A 20,898-nucleotide genomic window follows, 5' to 3' on the forward strand; every position below is an offset into this window, starting at 1 on the left:
CCATTGTTTAAGTAAACAAAAAAAAGTAAGCAAGACTGTAACATCCTGTATTAAGTTTAAAGCCAAAATGGAGGTACTGTTTTAATTAAAAATCCTTTTTGCTGCGTTATAAGAGAAAAAGTTGTTCTCTAAGAGTAGAGATACATTTTTTTTTTTTACTTGCATGCACCTTCATAGTAACTCTTACAGCTTTTGTACTTGAAATGCTGTATTTGTCATGTAATGAAGGAACAGGAGAGCTAAGTTAAATGTGGGAACTATTAACTTGCACTACAGTGATGTTGCTTTATTGATGCTACACAGTATACGCTGAGAATTTCATAGAAGTGCTGCAGAGTTAAGACATATATTTTACTTTAATTTTAATCAAAGTTCTATGGCTAAATTCCCTGCACTGCAATGAAAACTGAGTCAACTGTGTACGGGATTGTTTATGGCATTATATGTTTAATTCTTAGAATCAGCATTACAAGTAATCACTGGCTAATGAATTGTTAGCAGAAGTCCTTGGTGACTGGATTTTGACATCTATTGACTTCTGAGTACCAGGATTTCCAGTCTTCTGGAGCTGTTTCGTGTTCCTAAATAATTTAGCATGTGGTTTGGTATGCGTGTCCAAGAGGAAATGTGCGCTGGTGATTAAGATAGCATTGGTATTTCGGAGTTTGAGGTATGTTTTGTCTGACCCTGCTCTTTAAAGATGCAGGTCTTTTGAATTGGAAACCTATGTATATTTGAGAATATATTCTATCTAGAAGTGTCACAGTAAGGATCCAGCCCTTTATGTATTCTTGTCTATGCTAGGTATAATGCAGGTTTTGCCCCATGTAGGATGTATCTATCCATTTACGTACACAGTGCTAGCACTTGTGTTACTTGAGACATCTTTGCATGTGTGTTTTCTATTGAAAAAATTCTCATAGAATACTAAGCTGCTAATTTTTCCAAATACAGGAGAATGATTTAGTATGATGTCAGAAATGAAACTATTACTTTGCACTTACATTTCTGTAATATGTTGAATGAAACGGCAATCACGCCTGCTTGTTGGGGGTATAAAGGATGAAATTCTGATTCTGTGCCATTGGAAAGACTTCCACTGGTTTCTGCAGGGTGAGAATCTTACACCGTTGGGCTCTCTTCCTACAGAGTGCTCTGGCATGGCCATCTTCCTTCACTGAAAGCAGCATTGCTCCCGGAAGGACTAAAAAGACAAATAAGAGTGCTTTATCTTATCTAGTATAGGTGGAGTAGCAGAAGATTTTTATAGAGGTGAAGTTACTCCCAAGTTATGTACTGAGGGAAGGAAGGGAGGTATTGGTGGGGATGCAACCTGTAGGGTTAGGAGCAATGTTGAAATTAAGTGTTTGTCTAAGACTTATTCAGTTGTAATTAATTCTGCTTATGTGTGCCTGTCCAGCTGGGGCTCAGTTATACCATCACAAACTATAATTTTTATAGAACCACTGCATTGTTCAGTGTCCAGGGAGAGCTTGTTCAGAGGAGGCAGTGGGCTCTGTAGTAAAAGGACTTGCAGCTTCTGGTCATGCTTCTGTTTTCACTAGTCTTACCAGTGAGTAAGATGGGAAGAAAAGAAGGGCGATCAACCAAGACCATTAAACACTGCTCTGAAATGTGGGGATTATCTACTTCTGCTGTAGATTGCCACCGTGGTGCCAGTCAAGTAACTTAGTCTAGGCTTTTCATACATGATCTCTGGTTTTCTCCTTCTACTGGTACCCAGTTTGAGTCCCTGGAATGTGACTTCTAGAAGCGATGTGTGCTGAGCTCCTTCCTGATCCCAGTTACATCTGTTTGGTGGTGAAATTTGTCATATAATCATAAGTATTCTTAAAAATCAGGCCTCGTTTACCTCAGAATGGGCATTCAAATTTCTGAAGGCTTTTAGTGTCTTTATCTGGAGCCAAACGTGTGGTCTAGCCACCCTTTTCATCTGACGTATATTATATCCTGAATTTCAGTCCAGCTGTTGTAATGTAAAGTTCATACTTAACTGACATGATTTATATGAAGTGTTTGGATTATTTTTTCTGGACAACAAGGAAGCTGGAGCATACTCTTGTTTTTTTAAAGTGCGTGATGACATGAACTGTTCTACCATTAATTCTGCAAAATGATTAATTTAGAACAGCTCCCCCTAATCATACACTGCTTGCATAACTCTTCCTCCTAAATTATTAGTTTCGTTGGTTTGCTTCTAAGGTCTTGGTGTTGCAAAAAAGGAAAACATCTTTTATTCTCCATGCACTTATAAATGGCCAAACAGACCTTATGAGCAAATTCAAAGAGTATGAGTGTGTGCCTTTTGAGAGGTTTTATTCTAGGAAACCTGCCAGTCTTCAATGCCAGCACTTCAATCTCTGCCTTCGGAAACCTTTGTCACTGGAAGCACCAAGTAACTCAAAGTTAATTTTGAAGTGAGTTCTTTGAAATGAGCCACTTTTAAATACTTTAGTTGTTTTTTCATTTTGTTAAGAAAGTAGTCACTCTGGACTGCAGTCCTAAATCCCTTCTTAATGTGCGTGTTAGCATGGTTGAAAGTCAGGAATGTTATAGTTACAAGGAAAGGGCCGAAACCTGCACAGAGGTGATGACCAGCACAGGAAATGCTCTGAGTCAGGAAGGACGTAACATTGCTGAGCACCTGTGACTGTACCAGTGAATTATCCCAGTTCCATGAATTCCGTTGGAAAGCCCTTTCTGTGGGGTGCATGCAAGCTTTGCAACAGAAAACAAAATTGGTTTCAAAATGGTAAGTCATGATTAGCCTGGTGGCATTCACTACTCATCCTCTTGTGCATTAATGAGACACTGGCAATTAGCTGCAAAACCTAGGTTTTGTCAAGCATAATACTAATGAAATATTTGTCCAAAACAAATTTTGGTAAAATTAGCTGCTAGTGATATTACTGGTTTTCTAGGATTTTTTTTTTTTAGTTCTTGATTCACATTACAAAACCTACGTAGTCCCTGCAGCAGTCCACAGTGTGAAAGTGATTAGAAACAGATCTGTCTGCTTTAACTGTCCAGGCAGAGTAAAATTTCAAAAAAGGGGGAAGGGAAAGAGTGGCATAAATTACAGAAAACAAATGAGATGTTTGATACTTCTTGACAGCCCCTGAAGCCTGAGGGGAAGATGAAAAAAGGGAAGATTTATGAGTTTAGGAACATATTTATACTTTGCCAGTAATTCTCTTCTTACCAAGCATTTAACAAAATATCAAAACCTGTTGTATATTAAGAAATTAAAACATATTACTCTTACTCTGCTGTTATAAACTACCTTTATGAGGGACAGTAGGTGGCAAGGTGGCATTGCCTGAGCAATGCTCTTGAAAATCTAATAGTCGATATGCTTAATTCTATACATAAAGCAGAGAGCTGATTTTACCTAAGTCTTACTGCTTATTTAAAAACATCTTAGCTCATTGCCCATAATTCTTCGGAAAATGTATTTTTAAACAATTGAACAGAAACCAAGCAAGTTATCTGGACTAGAAAATACTAAAGAGAAACTCGGATTTAGCTAGCTGATACCCATGTCAAAGGAATATGCAGTTATCCTAAAAAAAAAAAGGGATCGATATGTTTTCTAAAATGGAAATTCTTTGCGGTGGAGAATACTGCCCAGCTCACTGCACATTTAATGAGTTGGAGAAGTGCTTCCTGGGTCTTTTTGATTTTTTTTTTTTTTTCCAGATTGCCTCCTGAGGCACATTCCTGCTCTGGCTGCTTATATCACATAAAGCATAAGCGACAATATTAAAATTGTGTGAGATAAGGTGCTCGTTAAGAGTTACTAACAATACCTATTTAGGAATACTTCAAAATAGTATGGACCAATTGTCTTCCAAAGATGGTTTTCTTGGTTTGGGCTTTTTCAGATGTTTTTCTTGTAAGTAGTCATAGATCATTGTTTAAATTTGGTAAAAACAGAGGTTGAGTCTATCTCACTGTCCCCATTGGAAGTGTTACTGTTGACTTCAGTAGAAATAAGATGTTGTCTTCAGTGGAATCCTGCTTTTATTCTAGTTCTTGAATTCTGAAGCTCTAAACACCAAAAAATGTTCTGCTAAAGAGCAGATTCTATTGAGTCAGCAGGAAGATGTCCAAAACTAATGGAAAGTTTAGGAGGAAAGATCAAGCCCATTATCCTCATAATAATAATAATAAAAAAAAATCAGTAAATCTGCTGGTTTGCTTTCTGTGAGTGGTAACTTCAGTAGCATGTACCATAGATACCTTGAAAAGGTGACAGGTTAAGGTTTCCTGTCTGGGTTTATTTTTGTAGGAAAAAAGATTTTTTTTTTTTTTTTTCCTTTCCCCTAGAAAAGAAATCTCTATTTCTTTATTCATTTATCATTGTTGCAAATAAACCGGAAAACATTTTTAGAGAAATAGTCTAAGAAACAGGTATAATAAAAAAATGTAGTAGAACACAGGAACTGCTGAATAGCAAAGAACGTGTATCAGATCTTATTTCAATAAAGAGTAAAAGCCTTGTTTAAAACAACAATTTTTTTACAGAAGGAAACATTGCACCAAAAGATGTGTTCATGCTGATAGCTTCCTTAAATAGCTTGGCGCTTTGATGTTAAGTGTGTTTATTTTCACTAAGTGAGTATATTCATAACGACAGTTCATAGACCACAGCAACGGACTTTGCCATAGGCATGCTTGCAGCGCTGTGGTCGCTCACGTGAATAGGTCTTTTTTTCCTATCGAGCTTCTCGCGATATTAGTAGAAAGTATAAAGCCTAACAATTAGAGATGTTACAAAGCTGATTTGAATAACATAGATCTGTAGGAAATCAAGTAGTTTACAGTTGATGCTTACTTTTGTTACCTCTTATTCAAGATCTTGGCTGATATATATGATACCTCCTATCAGAGTACTTTGGGATAGTGACTTGAAAGGCTGCTTTAGATGATGTATGTAATACCTACCTGTGAAGACAGCCTGTGTCATCTTATGGACTTAAAACCAAAGTGCCTACAAGTGACATGATAAATTTATGGAACTTATAAAGCCAGTAGAAGAAAAACAATCTTTATATTAGGTGTTTCAAGAATGTTTTTTTTGATGCATATGAAGTCATAAGGAAAACATCATAAAGAAGTAATACGCTAGAATGAAAATAATTTTCTTACCATAAATGAAATACAGCTCTTTGGGATGTGACAATGTGGAAGATGTAGTCACTTCCATGAGGCCTGTCTCCCCTTCCATAGGGGACAGCATGCCAGAGGCTTGGCACATCTTATTTTTGTCTGCTCCGCTGCCTTAGGCGGTTTGTGTGGGGAGATTGACCTCAAGGCAGAGGAGACAGGCTAGGCTTTGGGAAGTATGTGACTTTTTAAATACAAGATCTATTTCTGTTATTTAGGGAAACAATAAATAATACATATCAACAAATCCTAGTTCTTGGTAACAAATCTAATCAATTGCAAAGGGGATTTTGTTTCCAGGGAATATTATATACATGTCTTGTATACTGTGGGTGCAATGTTACCCTCCTTGTAAACATACCATGCTGGGTTCACCTCAAGAGCGTGTTCTGGTGTGCTGGAAACCACAAATAGCTCTTGTCGAGTAAAAAAATATAATAGCTGTAACATATCCTTATGTTAATCTTTTGCTTCTTCCTTATTGTAGCTATATTTATAATGTAAAAATACAGCATTATGAAACTAAGTCTTAAAGCCCAAATTTTCTCATTGTGTAAAATTTAAGCAGACTATTAGCTAGTATAATCTACTTGGAGTGTTTCTGAACAGTTGTGTTCTCTAACATAACATTATTAAAACATTTTCCTCATCTTCCGATTCATATACTAAAATGTCTACTATTTTATATCACAGTTGCTTTAAAAAAAGCTCCTGGAGATTGCAGGTTAAAAAGATGGGTGTAGCTGAGCTGCTTCCTTTGAAAGTGTGCAACTTAAATTACCAAATTAAATCACATAGTGTAAAGTCAGTGGAAAGCATGGAGCTGAGGTAGCTGAATGCTTAATGAAATTGCAAAATACCTTTGCAAGCTATAGATAAAAAGAAAAATAAAATTTTCAGTTGTTACATTTTTCTGTCAATAGCATCCACTTCTATAGGGGCTAGTCACTGTGTGTTCAGTTATCTTTTCTTTAAAGACAATTTGTAAGTCCCAACGTATGTTAATCAGTTGGCCTAACAGAAGAAAATGTATGTGAAATACCAGCACATTGGAAGTATTTCAGCTTAAAATTGTGTGGGCTGAGATTTTTGTGACAATCTGAGGGGTGGGTTCTGTTTTTACTACAAAAATGGGCAGGCAAATGTTTTGTACATACAAAAGCAATTGTACATGTGCTTCCGCACAAGGAACAGCTGGACAAGCAGGTGCCTCATCTGTGCTCACGTATGTGGATGCCTCTATAAGGTACTTTGATAGAAACAGTCGCTCTTGCGTGTTTTGGAGTGAGCCAACCTGTTAGCTCCTAAAGTATTCACACGGTGGTATTTAGGGAAAGGTAAATCCGCGTACAGTCGCTGCAACACTGGAAATATTAAATATTCTCACTCAGACTTGCTCAGTGCTGTATAGCATAGTGCTTTAGAAATTGTGATGCTTCCCTTTTAAGATCTCCTTTTTTTTAAGTTGGAAAGGGCCAGTTTGCAGCTTCTCAGTGGGTCTCTGTTTTTCAGCCTAAGCTATCCTAAGTACTTGTAAAGTAAGGGAGACTTTTGAGGAAAATAGCAAGAATCCCAGTGGTGCTTGAAGGAATTCACTGTGTTTGGTCTGGCATTATTTTTAGTTCTTGCATAATAAATTAATCTGTATTTTTCTGGGTAAATCTGTCTTCTGAGAATTACACAGAGGATACAGCAAGCATGGTAATGTGGGGGTTGGTCCTCATATGGCTTTTATGTCTGTCTCCCTTGCTGAACCTCATTACCAGGGAACAGAAAAGTGTAGTCTTTCAAACTCTTGATGACGTTTGTCATCTGCAATTTTCTATCTTATTTGAATGCTTTCCTGGGCTGTGGATGCATGTTGGTTTGATATGAATTCTCCAATCGGATGGCTGTAACTGGGCTCTCTTTACTGTAGTGGCTGTTTTGTTTTTACTGGGCTGTGTAATGAAATGGATTTTGAGAAAAACTGAATTGGTCAGTGTGATGATTCATTATGGTCTTCCAATAGGGTTGCTTTGAAATGGCCAAGGTAAGGGTTTAATTAACATTTTCAGGTATAAAATTCGTGGTCAGAGGCAACAGTACTTTACTTAGTTCAACTCTATAATATAGTCACTTGTTTTAAATATAGTTTATGTGGGTGATGGGTGCTAATCAGCTTCTAAGTGTCAGAACTAGCTTTTCTTCTCCAGACTCCTGAACTGCTACACTAACAGCAGTGGTTCCTCCTCATTTTAAGCTTCCTGTGGCCTTTGATTTAATAGATGTGGAATGAGCAATAACTTTCACTTGCGTCCTGTGCAATGGAGTGGTGTTAGCCAAAGTTCCTGGTCTGCCTTGGGAGCCAAATCGTACCCTGCAGAGGCGGACATATCACAGGGGAAAAGCACAATAGGCCTTTTTGCTGCTTCTGGCTCTCTGGTACGTTCACTGCTTTGGGAAGACAGGACACAAGCTTAACAGGAAATTCTCTTTTGTACTTTCTGTAGGTCAGTGTGGACATAAAAGCTGTTTTGAGTTACTGAAATGGCTGAATTTGGTTTTACTTTCCATTTACTTACTTATTCTTTGTTGGAACAAATTTCTGGAAGACTGCTTAGTCTTTTCTGATAAGATCTATGAAAGAAGCCAAATGTGACTTGCCTAACACGGCTTAAACAAAGAGGTATTCTGATAATTTTTTTATAAAAATGCAATTCTTCTAAGCGTATGTTTAGATCATTAAATTCTGCTTGAAGTTTACAAAAATGATTAATAGGAAAATCCACAACAGATCTTTGCATTGCACACAAGAAAAAACAACATCAGCCTTGGTTTCATTCTTTCTGGGGTAATTCCTCCTCTTCAAATTAAGAGGTGAAGACATTTAACATAGATCAGATATGAATAACAAAGTAAATTTGAGGTACACGGAGTCAAATGCAGTGCTAATGCAAACCAGTAATGATCATATTTACATTAAACTCTTGCCAATAAAACATACGCAATATGTGATTAATGTACAAGTCATTTGTCTCAGGTTTATAAATAGAAATGCAACACCAAAATATGTATTTGAAGCTTATTTGGTATTATCATGCCTAATTTGTATCTTTCATATATCAGATTCTGCTCATTTGCCCTTGCTGGTGACATTACTTTCAGATAGTACCTCGAAGAAAAGCTCATCATGTATTCTCCAGAGAAATGCTGGTATTGAGTGCAGCAGGGTTTGACAGAAAAGGGAGAAATATAAACAAATTAACAACATTCATCTGACAGCTGTGTTTAAAAACACAAAGTCAAACACTAGTTTTGATTAAATATCTCTTTCTCCCCTTTCTAAAACAGTTAGAGCACTTCTGCTAAATATCCCATGGGCCAAGAAATGCCTGTTGTCGGGATGCCCGGAGCAGGCAGCAGCAGCGCAGCCTTCCTCACACCTCCAGGCTCCAGCTCTATTCTGGGGCACCGCGCCTACGCCTCAGCAGGCTGCTTCATTTCCAGCCCACCCACTTCTCGGCCTCTCTCTTCTTGGTGCGTGTATGCAAGTGGCACGGGCACACAATTAAGTGCAGACCTTTGCTCCTGGCCTAGCGTGGACTGCTGCCGGTGGTGGTGGTGCATCAGGCAGGAGGCAGGGCGGTTTAACCCCCCCCAGTACCTTTTTGCCTGAGGAGGTGCAGCAGTTTCCATGGCAGCACAGAGGCCCCTTGAGCAGAGCTAGAGAGGAGCCGCATCTTGGGTCAGGTGGCTTCAGGCTCTTACCCCAAGCTAGAGCCTGGTTTTAAGAGCTAAAAAAAAATTACTAGGAACAGAGGATGAAGGCCAGCAGGAGAAATTTGACTGTACATATCGCTTGAGTCCTCTCGACCTTATCCTGCACCAAAATAGTAATTCTTCCCAGGATTCTCCCCAGGATCGCTCATGTATTTTCTTGAGAACCTGTTTTTGCCACCTTACTAAGGCATTGATTGCTTTTGCTAAAGTTTAAAATGCTAAATGTGTTGTGTTTTTTGCAGGGCACACTATGATTCAAATCATGTCAAACAACTATTTTCAAACACTTCTGTTACCAAGGTTTTTGTCTTTCTTGCTAGTTTTTTCACAACAACACTGAACCTATAAATCTTATTTCCAGATTCCCACTTTAGTCTTAGGCTCGTGCAGCAGGAGTGGAGGTGTAGGGATAATGGAATGGCTCTACAGTATGCTGTGAGATGTCTTTACTATACAGGCTGCTGGAGGCTTTACCTGGGTGTGAATTTCAGGTTTATAAAAACAAAGCTTTTAAGTAAAATGTTCCTAGTCCTTATGATTGTAGAGAAAAGCTTGAAAACCATGGCTAAAGTTCTTCCCAAAAGCTCAGAAGCCAGACAGCAATGAAAGAATTCCACATTTCTTCTGCAAACATTGAAATATCAGGATTTATGAGAACCTGACAGTACTGTTTCAGAACACAACAACATTTTGGAGGGATTTTATAAATATTTGCAATCCTAGTCTACACACTGTCACAGATGTAAATACAATCTTCAAAAGGCAACATTGTCTCCAATATTTTATCTGAAACAAGGGGTAAACAAGTCAGTGCCTTTATTTTCTCTGCTTCTAAATAAAAGCACACATTTCTCTTGTTCCCCTGCATGTGATACTGTGGTTAAGGTGGAGGGAAACAAACACATTCCTGACCTGTGCCTGGCTCACCAAGGGTTGATGCCGTGGGTCTTTTTCAGGTCCATTTCTAACACTATAGGCTGGAAATTGCTATCAAAGTAGGAAAAGATTTCAGTCAGAACAGTTTATTTTGGAGAAATCTGTTTTATACCATAGACTTCAGTTTAAAGAAAAATAAATCTTATTCAGGGAAACCATAAAGTTACTCTACTGCCTGTAGTAGTCGAAGCGGGGTGTTTTTTCGGGCTGTGCTATATTGTATTACAGAGGCAAGGCTCCTTGAATAACATTTCCAGAGAAGTCTCCAGGTTCAGCCGGGTCAGGCTGCGTTCTGACAAGGGGGCAGGGAGGCGCCTGGGCCTCAGCTTGCAGGAGGGGCGCCCGCGTGGAATACTGTTTCTGCGAGAGCCTGCGTCGGGTGGACGCAGATCCAGCTCTTCGAGTGGCGTTTTCCAATAACACGTTGAAGGGGAAGAGCCCGGTTGCCTAGGTAACAAGGCAGAGTCACTTAGCAAGGTTCGTTTTAGTTAATGACATGATAAAAGGAAAAGAACGATGGAGCCAATTGTTTTAAACTCCTAGGACTAAGCCACCACGAATATGGGGAAGCTGTTTCAGGCCAACTGTCCTCACCGGGCTGAGGAAGCAAAATCCACAAGGATGAGAAAAATCAGTGTGCTCCAAGTGGCTTCAGTAACAGTGCTTGGCATGTCGGATGCGCTTGGGAATGCTGTTTAGGTTTGTAGAGGAAATGGCCTCAAGCTGCGCCAGGGGAAGTTTAGGTTGGATATTAGGAAAAACTTCTTCACCAAGAGGGTGGTCAAGCATTAGAACGGGCTGCCCAGGGCAGGGGTTGAGTCTCCATCCCTGGAGGTATTTAAAGAATGGATAGATGTGGTGCTCGAGGACATGGTATAGTGAAGACTTGGCAGTGATAGGTTAATGGTTAGACTCGATCTTAAGGGTCTTTTCCAACCTTAACGATTCTATGAGGTGGTTTAGTCCCCGCACTGCCAGTTTGGTTTTGAACAGCAAGATTGGAGCGTGGCCAGGAGTGGCTATGTGGTACTTGAGAAATAAAACATGGGAGGAAATGGCTATTTTGGAGATTAGCTCTTGTTCCAGACTCATTGAAGCAGTGTAACTTTAGAAATATATCCTTTAAAATTGAAGAGTAAGCTATATACTGTCCTGTCGCAGACTAGTTTGAAGGAATGTCCTTGTTTGATTCAGACCTACCCCATGTGATAAGCGAGGTGGAGGCTGTCTTCCTCCTGAAGGGGAGCAGGTAGCAGCACTGGATTTTAAAATGGACACTGTAAATGGCAAGCTAAAACTCCAAACGCTAGTAATTGTAGCTAATCCCTTGCGCACATTGGGTGATCTGAAATTCGTGGCATATATGAAAGAAAATTAAGAAGGCTGAGTGAAGCAAGAGGAGGATACAGGACCTTTTCTTAACTCAGGTCGATTGACCTGGATACTAATGAAAGTTAAAACCATTTAAAAAAACATTACCCTTACCAAAGATGTTGGAGATGACATTTTCTGCTCTGTAGATAAATGAGGAAACAGATCCCAGGTAGGGAGCAGTTCTGTAACACTTTCCTTCCCTACCTCCTGCATTAAATAAGGAATAAAATACATGCATCCTATAAAGAGTTTCCACGGAGCTGGATTTGTTTTAATTGGTTTTTTATTACTTGTACTTTAACCTTATTCATGTGAGAATATATGGAGCTGACAATGAATAAAGTTTGCTCTGTGCCAACTCTGCAGAGTTACTTTCTTCATGCAGTTGAACTTGAGAATTGGAAGCAGCCATGGATGAATTTTGGTCTTAAGTACAGTTGTGAAGGCTGGGCAAGGAATATATTTCTTTTGGGTTTGTCTAGGACAAGCTCATCTTTAAAATGAGATGAAAAAAAGGAAAAAAAGTCTGTTCACTTGTGTATTTCATGTTAGTCTTCTAAAAATAGTACAGATTTCTTAATACAGTATTTTAAATACATGTTCTTTTTTTCTCACTCAAGACATCTAACTATATTAGAGACTTGTCTGCTAAATAAACAAGGGGCATTTCAGTTTTCTCATAATATGGAGCAAAATGGACTGGTCTTACTAGGCTTTTTTCCTTCTGTTGGAATACCTGGTCTGCCTTTAGCACTCCAGTACAGAGTGGAAAGTTGGATTCTCCTGTTTCACTCGTGTAGTCCTGTTCCTGCGTTCTACCTCTTACTGGAAAAGCTTCATTGTCTAAAACAGACAAGAAGGGAGGTTGTTCACACCATGAAGCAAAGAACAAGAGGTGTGAAGATGTGTAAACATCTGACAAATATTTATTCATTTTAATTGCTGTGTACTAAATTAAGCCTTGTCATACTTTGAACATGAGATACCCATATGTGGTTTGTGTTTTCTAGGAAGTCTTTCCATATAGAGCCTCTGTTGTAGTGGTCAAATCGGAAGGAGCTCACAGAGCTCTTTGGCACTGCAAGTCTATAATCCACAAAGCATACTCCTAGGGTTATATTTCAAAATACAGGAGTAGTAGGACATAGCTGCTTTCTTAAAGTATTGAGGATGTGTATCTCTTCATAATCAAAAGACTGTGCGCAGAATTTCAAGAACAAGGTTAGTTGTGTAGGTCCTGAATACAGGTTTGGAACTGTCTCTGCTAATAATGGGACCAGTCTTATGAAGGGCTAGCACAATTTGAAGAAAACTACTTGTCTCTGATAACCAGCTAAGACATTTGATATGTTTTGCAGTGTTATTTTGTGTCAGAAATATCTCAAAAAAAAAAAAAAAAACAAAAAAACAAAAAAAACAAAAAAAAACCCCAACAACAAAAAAAAAACCAAACCAACAAATCTTTTGTCACATAGGGTCTCTAACAAGATACATTTCTATACCTCAGGTCTCTTATTTACTGGCTCAAGATAAGCAATCTCTATGCACAATTTTCATTATGAAAATAAAGTCTCTCTGCAAGAATGTTGTATTTTATAATGCTCAGTGTGATTTTTTTCAATGAATTAACTGTTAATAAGACCTAACTTTTACAGTCTTCAAATTGGAATTTAAATGAATAATGATATATTTTTAATACTGATCACATTTGTGTCTGTACTAGTTTATGCATCATTAAAGTTATAAAAAGCAATTGCATGGGAATATATTTCTCCTTAAATATGCTACACTAAAATACCTTCTTTCCTATTTCTGGGACTTTAGTACCGTGGAAAATACTGAGAAAGTATCTTTTGTAAATAAACCTCTCTAACCAGTGTCGTCTGCTGCACTTCAAGTGTTTGTGCACCTCCTTTTATCGCACACTAGTTCATCACTACTATGAATTAGCACATTACTGCAGGATGGGAATATAGTGGGTGTGCGTGTAGGAGCAGCCATTGCTCTGTCAGCCTCCAGCCTCGATTACCTTATGGTAATTTGTGTTCAATACTCTTTTCTGGTCTGCTGTGAAAGAAGGCAAGCAGCAGCATAATTTGAGATTGGATCATAATGCAAAATATATGCAAAATCGCCACTTATGAATTAAAAACACCTGTATAAAATTCAGTTATTATTATTATAATTTAGCACTGCTTTGTGACATCATTTTGATTTCTGTTTGCTTTATGTCTTTTTGCTGGCTTTGAACTTAGTCATTTTCATTTCTGTTCATTAGTTGTCAGAAAAGGGTAAACTGGCTGTTGGAATTCTTTATTCATAATATTTTTAAATTGTGAATGGTTTTTAGGTCCTTGCTAAAAGTGTAGTATTGAATCTGCAAAGGCAATATATACCTATTTTAATGCTATTAATAAGCACTGAAAAGGGATCATTACAGTAAATCTGCTTTAGCCTTTTGTCAGATATATTTTTATGTAATATTGTATAATACCTTTTGAAATGCTGATACCTTTTACATAGTTTGTTTTCCTTTTAAAGGAGAAAGGGGAAACAGAAAAGAACTAAACATATTTGGGGTAGTTTCCTCATTGAAAGGCTGCTTCTTATGGCCCATAAAAAGGCAAAGGCATGACAGGAGAATAAATCCCACGTGTGCAGTTCAAGTGCTAACCCTCTCTCATTTTTTCTTGCAGGAAATCCTGGCTGAGTAAAGTTGGAAGCCCAAGTTCTCGCATAGATCGAACAAGTTTTTCCAACGAAAAGGAGATTTCCAAGCTTGACTTCTCAGGATTTAGCACTAGATACTAATAGAAGAAAGCATTGCTAAGCACAGAACCATGACGTTTCTGCTGCGTGATATTTTCTGTGCCTCCATAAAACGTCACAAGAGCATTTGGATGCTTTCTGTACTAGAGATAAATATAAATGGTCCCTGTTCACATGAAGTAAGACTTCTTAGTTGCTGTATTAGGCATTTTACACCATGAATGTCAATATCTAGTATCTGAAATGCCAATATCTAAATTGTTGCATCTTAAGCTAGATAAATGGATAAAAGTGTCAGTGGTTGATTATGCACAGTGAGATTTGTTGTATATAACCATATGGAACCTAATCTTTACACTGTGAATCGTATTTTAGATGCAAAATAATAAATTTATGTTTTACTGTTTGTAATCTCACCAAAAATACTGAACTACAGAACTGGAACTCGAGAGATCTATTCTAACAGCTCTGTATTGTAGATCATGTTATTTGTGATAATTAGTTAAGATATAGTGGTAATTTAAAATAAATGTATGTTGCCTCAAAGTAAGATTATCTAACCAGCTCTGGTTTAAAGTTCTCTGTAATAATGCAGATAAGTCTTGGAATAAGATGATGAAATGTGTGGCCTCTCACCCCTTGTTTCCTTGTCTACCTACGGCTTACATCCATACTGACTACCAAGGAAGTTTTGATGTTTTTGCTTTTTTGATGTTCTTACTAAAATTGAAGGCTTCCATTATTTTCCTTATGGATCTGCGCTTGCTCCTTAGTTAAGAATGTATGTTGGAACCTGATTCAACATGACGCACCCACATACATCATATCAAGTACGTGAAAGGTCCTGAGAAACTTGAGTTATGTGCTTGCAATAAATATTGGATAAGTCTTTGCAGTATTGGATCTAATTCTCATGTATAGTGCTCTTTTCTGCAGGCACCCAGGAGTCTGTCGGGGCTGGGACAGACCTATATCCTCACTCCTAAAGTGCTTCTGTGTCAGGATTAGGATATACTGGAAGACTTTGGTTAGATCTCGGATATATCCAAGCAGGCACCTGTGTGATCTGGCAGTGCTCTCAGTTAACCAAGATTGGTGCGATCGTGCTATGATGGAGGCTCAAGCTGTAGTAAGTCCCTGAGAAGTGTATAGTGCATAAAGCGCAGTAATACTGCGGTAACGTGGTGCCGTGGCCTCGGGTTGGCTCTGGGCACGGGCAGAGCCAGCTGTTGTCTGCCTGGGCTGTATCCTCTGAGATGCCCTTCATGAGGATACTTTAAGCTGGTATTTCCACTGCCTGCTCTGTACCCCTTTTAAGGGTAGGTAGCATCGATGTAGGCAACATCAGCAAACTTGTGGTTCACTTTTTTAATTTCTGGAAAGGATGTTTCATAACTTAAGCATTGCACTTTCGTCTGTGCAGAGCAAGGTGTTCCTAGAAAGGTATTTCTACTGATGACTAGATTTATTTTCACTGGGCCTTTGTGTGTTAAGCAGTAAAATGTCCTTTCTAGAATTTGCAGGAGTTCCTTATAAATTGTTATAGTTCAAACTGCACTTGTCTTCTGTGATTATACACAAGCATCCTTTGTTGAAGTCATTGTCAATAACTCTTTTTCAACTCAGATGGTAAATGGCAAAGTTCAAGTGTAGCGGTAGCTCAATAGATGTTACGTCCTCTCTGAAAACTGCATCCTGCCGAACAGAAGTAGCTTACATTTTCCTTGAAGCTACCTGGCAGAAGATATCCCCTCAGCCAAAGGCATTTCCAGCCAAGTTGCTTTACTCATATTTTGAGCAACAATGATAGAGGAAGGCAGAAAACAAATGGGACATTAGCTACACAGGAAGAGGAACCCAAGATGAAATTGTTGGTTTGATGTGCTGGCATGGGTGGAGCTGGATGCCCACAAGGACTCAGTCATTTTACCCAGACTCCAGTGGAAATGCAAGGCTTGAGGAGGGGGAAGCAGCCAGGAGAAAGGCTTGAGGAGGGGAAGCAGGGGAGAAAACGTGCAGGTAGAGAACTTTGAGAAAGTTGAAAGATGAAGAAATCTTTATGCAACTTTCTCACATATTGAAAACAAAAATATTTGAAGTCTTGATGTGAGTACTACACCAAGGATTTTAGAATGTTTTTCTGCCAAAATACTCCTTTGTTAGGAAGTTATTTCTAATACGGTATTAAGCAAATAGAATTCCTGTCATCTGTGGCTGATGTACTGTAGGCCAGATCTCTTGTTGAGTCTTTGTTGCAAGTGTTTTTCTATATCTGTGCGGTAACACTCAGCCTCTGCTTTTGTGCTCGTTTTGAGCTGATCTGATGAAAAGGTTGAAGGTTACAGATGCGTTCCAGAATCCTCTTTGTTTGTGAGTCAGCAATACTGATGTTTTCTGTTTTTAACATCTGTTTCCCTCACATCAGTGATGTGACAAGAGGCAAAAAAATACATGTAAGTTCTCTAGTGAGTTTAGCTTTGAGTGTTTTTGACATTCAAAACTAAAATACATGTGCTTGGTGTTGTGCCATAATGTATTTAACTGTTTTCTAACAGTGCTAAATAAATTGCACATAGTATTCTTTTCATTCTTAGAGAAGTTAAGATTTTGCTGAGCAAGTTAGCCTTACAGGAGTGTCGATGTTTCCCAGAAACCCTCGGCAGGGTTTTCAGAGGAAGAGGGAAGAAATACCCCATTCCGTACCTTCAGAGCTTTGGGAAGTCTTACAGCCAGTTGTACTTCTGGAGTATACTTGTGTAGAGCTTGCTCAAGGGAATGGGGTTCCAAGGGGCAAGGGGATCTCTTCATTATGCTGCCTCATTCTAGCTGAAGGTGGAGGCCCAAGATGGTGATAAGGGTAATAATATATAACAGAAAAAATAAAAAGTATGTCCCTGTGAATTTAGGGGTTGCTGACGCCAAAGCCCATCTGTTATCAAGCTGAGGAATGAATACTTGACTTACTGAGTGCTGCTGGCATCCTGATGCAGGGCCATGGGGAAATGCCTTTACAGACACTTTAGGCTCTTTTTACATTGCATTGAAATCAGGCTTTGATGCATCATATCCATTCTTAACTGTTGTTGCGTAGCCATGTTTTATTCATGCAGATGCCTGCAGCACAGTTAGGATCCTGTATTTGTTGAGGCGTATAGCCAGCTTGAGAAGTAACTTGTTTTATGTGCAGGGAAATGTTTGATTTGCACAAAGTGGCACCTGCCTTGCTTGTGGGTAAATACAGGCTTGTAGGACTCTTGCCCAGGTGATCATCAGCAATATGCAAATCATCCTGCATCTCCTTGGGGATATGCCGCACACGAAATGGAGGCTTTTTCTGACTGCAAGAAAGGGGATAGATTTAAGTTTGTAAGTAGCTTACATGAGATGGTGTTGTCAAAAGCACGTTGAAAAGTAGCCCCGAAGACACTGTGTCATTGTTGCTCTCCTGAAAAGGCCATTATAAGTGAACAGATAGCAGTTTGTGTTCTATAACTTGGGTGACTTTTTCCAAGACAGATATTCGAAGACTGTTCAAAGTCACTTCTGTTCTCTGTCTGAAAGATGCTTCAGATCGAGGCAGGATGCAGCCCTGCAGTCTGAGCAGGTCAAGGCTTAATGGTGAGCCTGTGGCATGGCAGGAGATAGCGGTAACTTCCATCCATCTGCTTCCTGGGTAGGCTAGCGAGGCTGGCCTTACGTGCTAGTGAGTTCAGGGGTTCTCAAGTTGGGTGAAGAGCACGTGAGAGATTGGATGAGTCTGGGCCAGACACCTGCAGCTTTGGGGAGATCTGAGCCCTCTGTAGAATTGGGGTGCTTGGGAGTATTTTTCCATGCTGCAAGTCAGATGATGTTGTGTTACTGCAACTAACGACGTGTTGTCTTGCGCTGCATGCATTAATCTTCTTGTTTTATTTAATCCTCAGATTCTGTTAAAGTATCATGAGTCCAAAATCATCCGATTTGTGGAAATACAGTGTGTGCAGAACGTCAGAGCAGTATCTCTAGATTTAATGAAAACATCATTGATTTTGAGGAGCCAAAGAATTCCAATGGTAAGATAGAAACCAGGAAAGGCAAGAACAGTTGGCTAATTAGACATTGAAACTAAGTTGACACCTTTTTCTACTACATACTAGTATCACTAAGTTATAACTGTAGATACCCTTTAATTTTATTTTGACTTATTTTTTAAAAAAGCAATACAGCAAGAACGAATGATGTGTAGGCCAGCTCCATTCTTGCTGTAAGTGGAAATGGTTTCCACCTATCTAAAAAGGGTTGAGCCTTCTGAAAGTCTGTGCCCACTGTTTCCAGGTTATTTGTGAATTCTGGACAATGCTGACTTTCTTGAAGGAAAATTTTGTGCCCAACTTGTATTCTACCGTAATTTAAAGTTCACATCGTTAAACCTTAAAACCAGACATGTTAATTAAAATTGGAGCTTAACTCCTAAATGGCCAGGCAATATCAAAGATGTATGGGTTTGTTTATATTTGATTAAAGAATAAAAAAAAATTTAAATCTTCCCTAAGCAGTGAATAGAATGAGAGCATTCTGCCTCATCAGGAATGATGTAATCTTTTATTATGCTATTTGCTCTCAATACTTAAAATGTTGTAATGCAGAATAGGAATGGTCTGCTGTACTTACTCATTCTTGAGCCTTCATACAGAGAAAAGCGCGATGGTATCTCCTGCCATACTTTCTCTTACGTGACACCAATCTGTCAGTTTTTATTTTCTTGATATCTTCTGGAGCTGCCTTTCTTGGCTTGCTTTCTTCTTAGAAAACTGTATGCATGTTTGCTGCTGGAATCCTCTTACTAGACAGAATGAACTGGATTAGTCAAGAGAGCTTACTGATTATGCATAGCTACATACTACTACCTGCTGAAAGTACTCTAATTTGAAGGGACCGCTGTAATGAAAGATGATGAGGGCAAAAATTAGTGTATGCTGTAATTTTTTTTAAAAGTCTGTTTATACAATGGCAATAATGTAAATTGGAATTCCTGTAGTACTGTTCATTCTTCACGGCTCCTCCCAGTATCTTCTGTAGTAGGTATAAGTTCTAGTATTAAAGAGTCGGAAGTTATTTCTGCATCAAAACCAAAACCCATTGCACAGACTTAAAATAACTACGCTTGCCCCAGTTCATTTGATACTAATACTGATATAACTGAATAAAAAATACTGAAATGGAAGATCAAGAGAGGAGCCACCTCACTTTTGGTTAAAGGGGCTGCAGAAATAGATTGAAAGGTTTTACTCGTCAAAATTCAAGAATGGTTTAAGTAATTATGAGGATACTAGTTGTCTTCCACGATTAGGTGATCTTACTATAATAGTGAATATACCTAAGTACAAATATAAATATATGAAAATCTTTTCTGATTAATCACTTCATAAATCAGCTGTGAAATGTAATTGCCTTCGTATACCAGAAGGTAGCAGCATGAAGAATTAGGCTCTGAACAGCATTAATGGAGGAGGATGAGATGTTTGGCCCAGTATCATCAGAGAAGAGATGGGCTGTTTGAAGTGGCAGCGTGGGCTCTTTTGTAGCTGTGGAAATAGCTTCTCGGTGTTAACTAATGCCCGTGATTCCTCTGTTTTACAAATAGGAAAGTCTTGTAACGTTTCTTTCTGCATTTGAGTTGTTCCTGAATGGGGATGATACCACACTTTCTGAAGATCTTTTTCACAGTAGAAACTTACCGATGTGCACAACCAGCTAGAGACACAAATTTGTTTTGCAACATTAAAGGCTTTAATCCTTGTTTTCGATTCACAGACATTTCATCTGTGTCAAGAAGTAAATTTTGTCCATCGTAACCCTGCACTGGTGTCTATTCCTGAAAAAAGGGACAATGCCCTTTAGGTGTTTTGAGACCGATTCTTTTCTGGATCTGATATGTATAGCATGCTAAAGCCAGGCGGAATTAGACATATACCCAGAATCGCTGGGTTTCTCCTTTAGCTGAAAGGTAGCCTGGCATTTACTTGTATTTGGCAGGGAGATAACAAAATAAACAATGGAGAGACACAAGTTCTGTCCTCAGAGGCACTAACTTATGTTCCACTGGAATGCTGCCATGGACTTCAGTGAGAACAGTAATTGGTCACGCAGCTGAAGGAACACTACCAAGCAAGGAAATGCATTATTAATGGGACAGCGTTTGAGAAGTGGTAGATAAGATAAAGACACTAAGTCGCTCTCTGGGTGCTGGCTTTGTTTTTTTCCTACTTAACGAAGTATCACTGTGGCTTCAGGAACATTATAAAAGCCTGAACTTTCTTGCATGAAGTTCACCCCTTGAAAACATGCCAGATAGTGCGCTATCCCAAGCAAACAAGTAGTTACTGATTTGTAGTTACAAAGTTGTTCTGCAAAGAGTGGGAGCAGAGATAAGTGGATACATACAACCCTGCGAAGCATTAATAGTAATAACAATAAAATTCCAGCTGAGGCATAGGGATGGTATATAGAACAGGAACGGTGCAGGAACTGGACTTTTCAAAAGCTCTTGGTGAGCAGCATAAACAGAACGGGGCTAGCTGGGGAAGAGGATCTCAGCAGAAGAGGTCCTATCTTGAAGGAGTTCTTGAGCTTGAGAAGGCATTCAGGAGCAAGGGCTCAGGAGATGTGTTTGGAGCACGAAAAGAGGGGTCAAAATCATGCATCAACTGTTAGGAGAGCCATCTGTTCAGATGGCAGCATCTTGGTGCTCTGGGCAGGTCAGAGCTGGGGACATTTGAGACTTAAGTGAGCCTGGTACAGCTGTTGCTGATGTTTTGTATTTTTTCCCTGTTTAAAAACAACTAGCCTTGTAACATTTGTGACCTATACTACTGAACTGTACAACTA

The 20,898-nt window shown here is 38.9% G+C and overlaps 1 protein-coding gene across 2 annotated transcripts in view; it reads left to right on the forward strand.

The window, feature by feature from the left end:
* ACYP2 (acylphosphatase 2) overlaps nucleotides 1-14,934 on the forward strand; it is a 45,165-nt gene extending 30,231 nt beyond the window's left edge. For both annotated transcript variants that reach the window (XM_082307732.1, XM_082307733.1), the window contains exon 4: nucleotides 13,959-14,934. In XM_082307732.1, the coding sequence (XP_082163858.1) occupies nucleotides 13,959-14,073 (115 nt within the window). In that variant the 3' untranslated portion in view covers nucleotides 14,074-14,934. The remainder of the gene's footprint in view (nucleotides 1-13,958) is intronic.
* The last annotated feature ends 5,964 nt before the right edge of the window (nucleotides 14,935-20,898 follow it).

Source organism: Platalea leucorodia, assembly GCF_965183815.1.
Source record: "Platalea leucorodia genome assembly, chromosome: 3".
Taxonomy (NCBI): Eukaryota; Metazoa; Chordata; class Aves; order Pelecaniformes; family Threskiornithidae; genus Platalea; species Platalea leucorodia.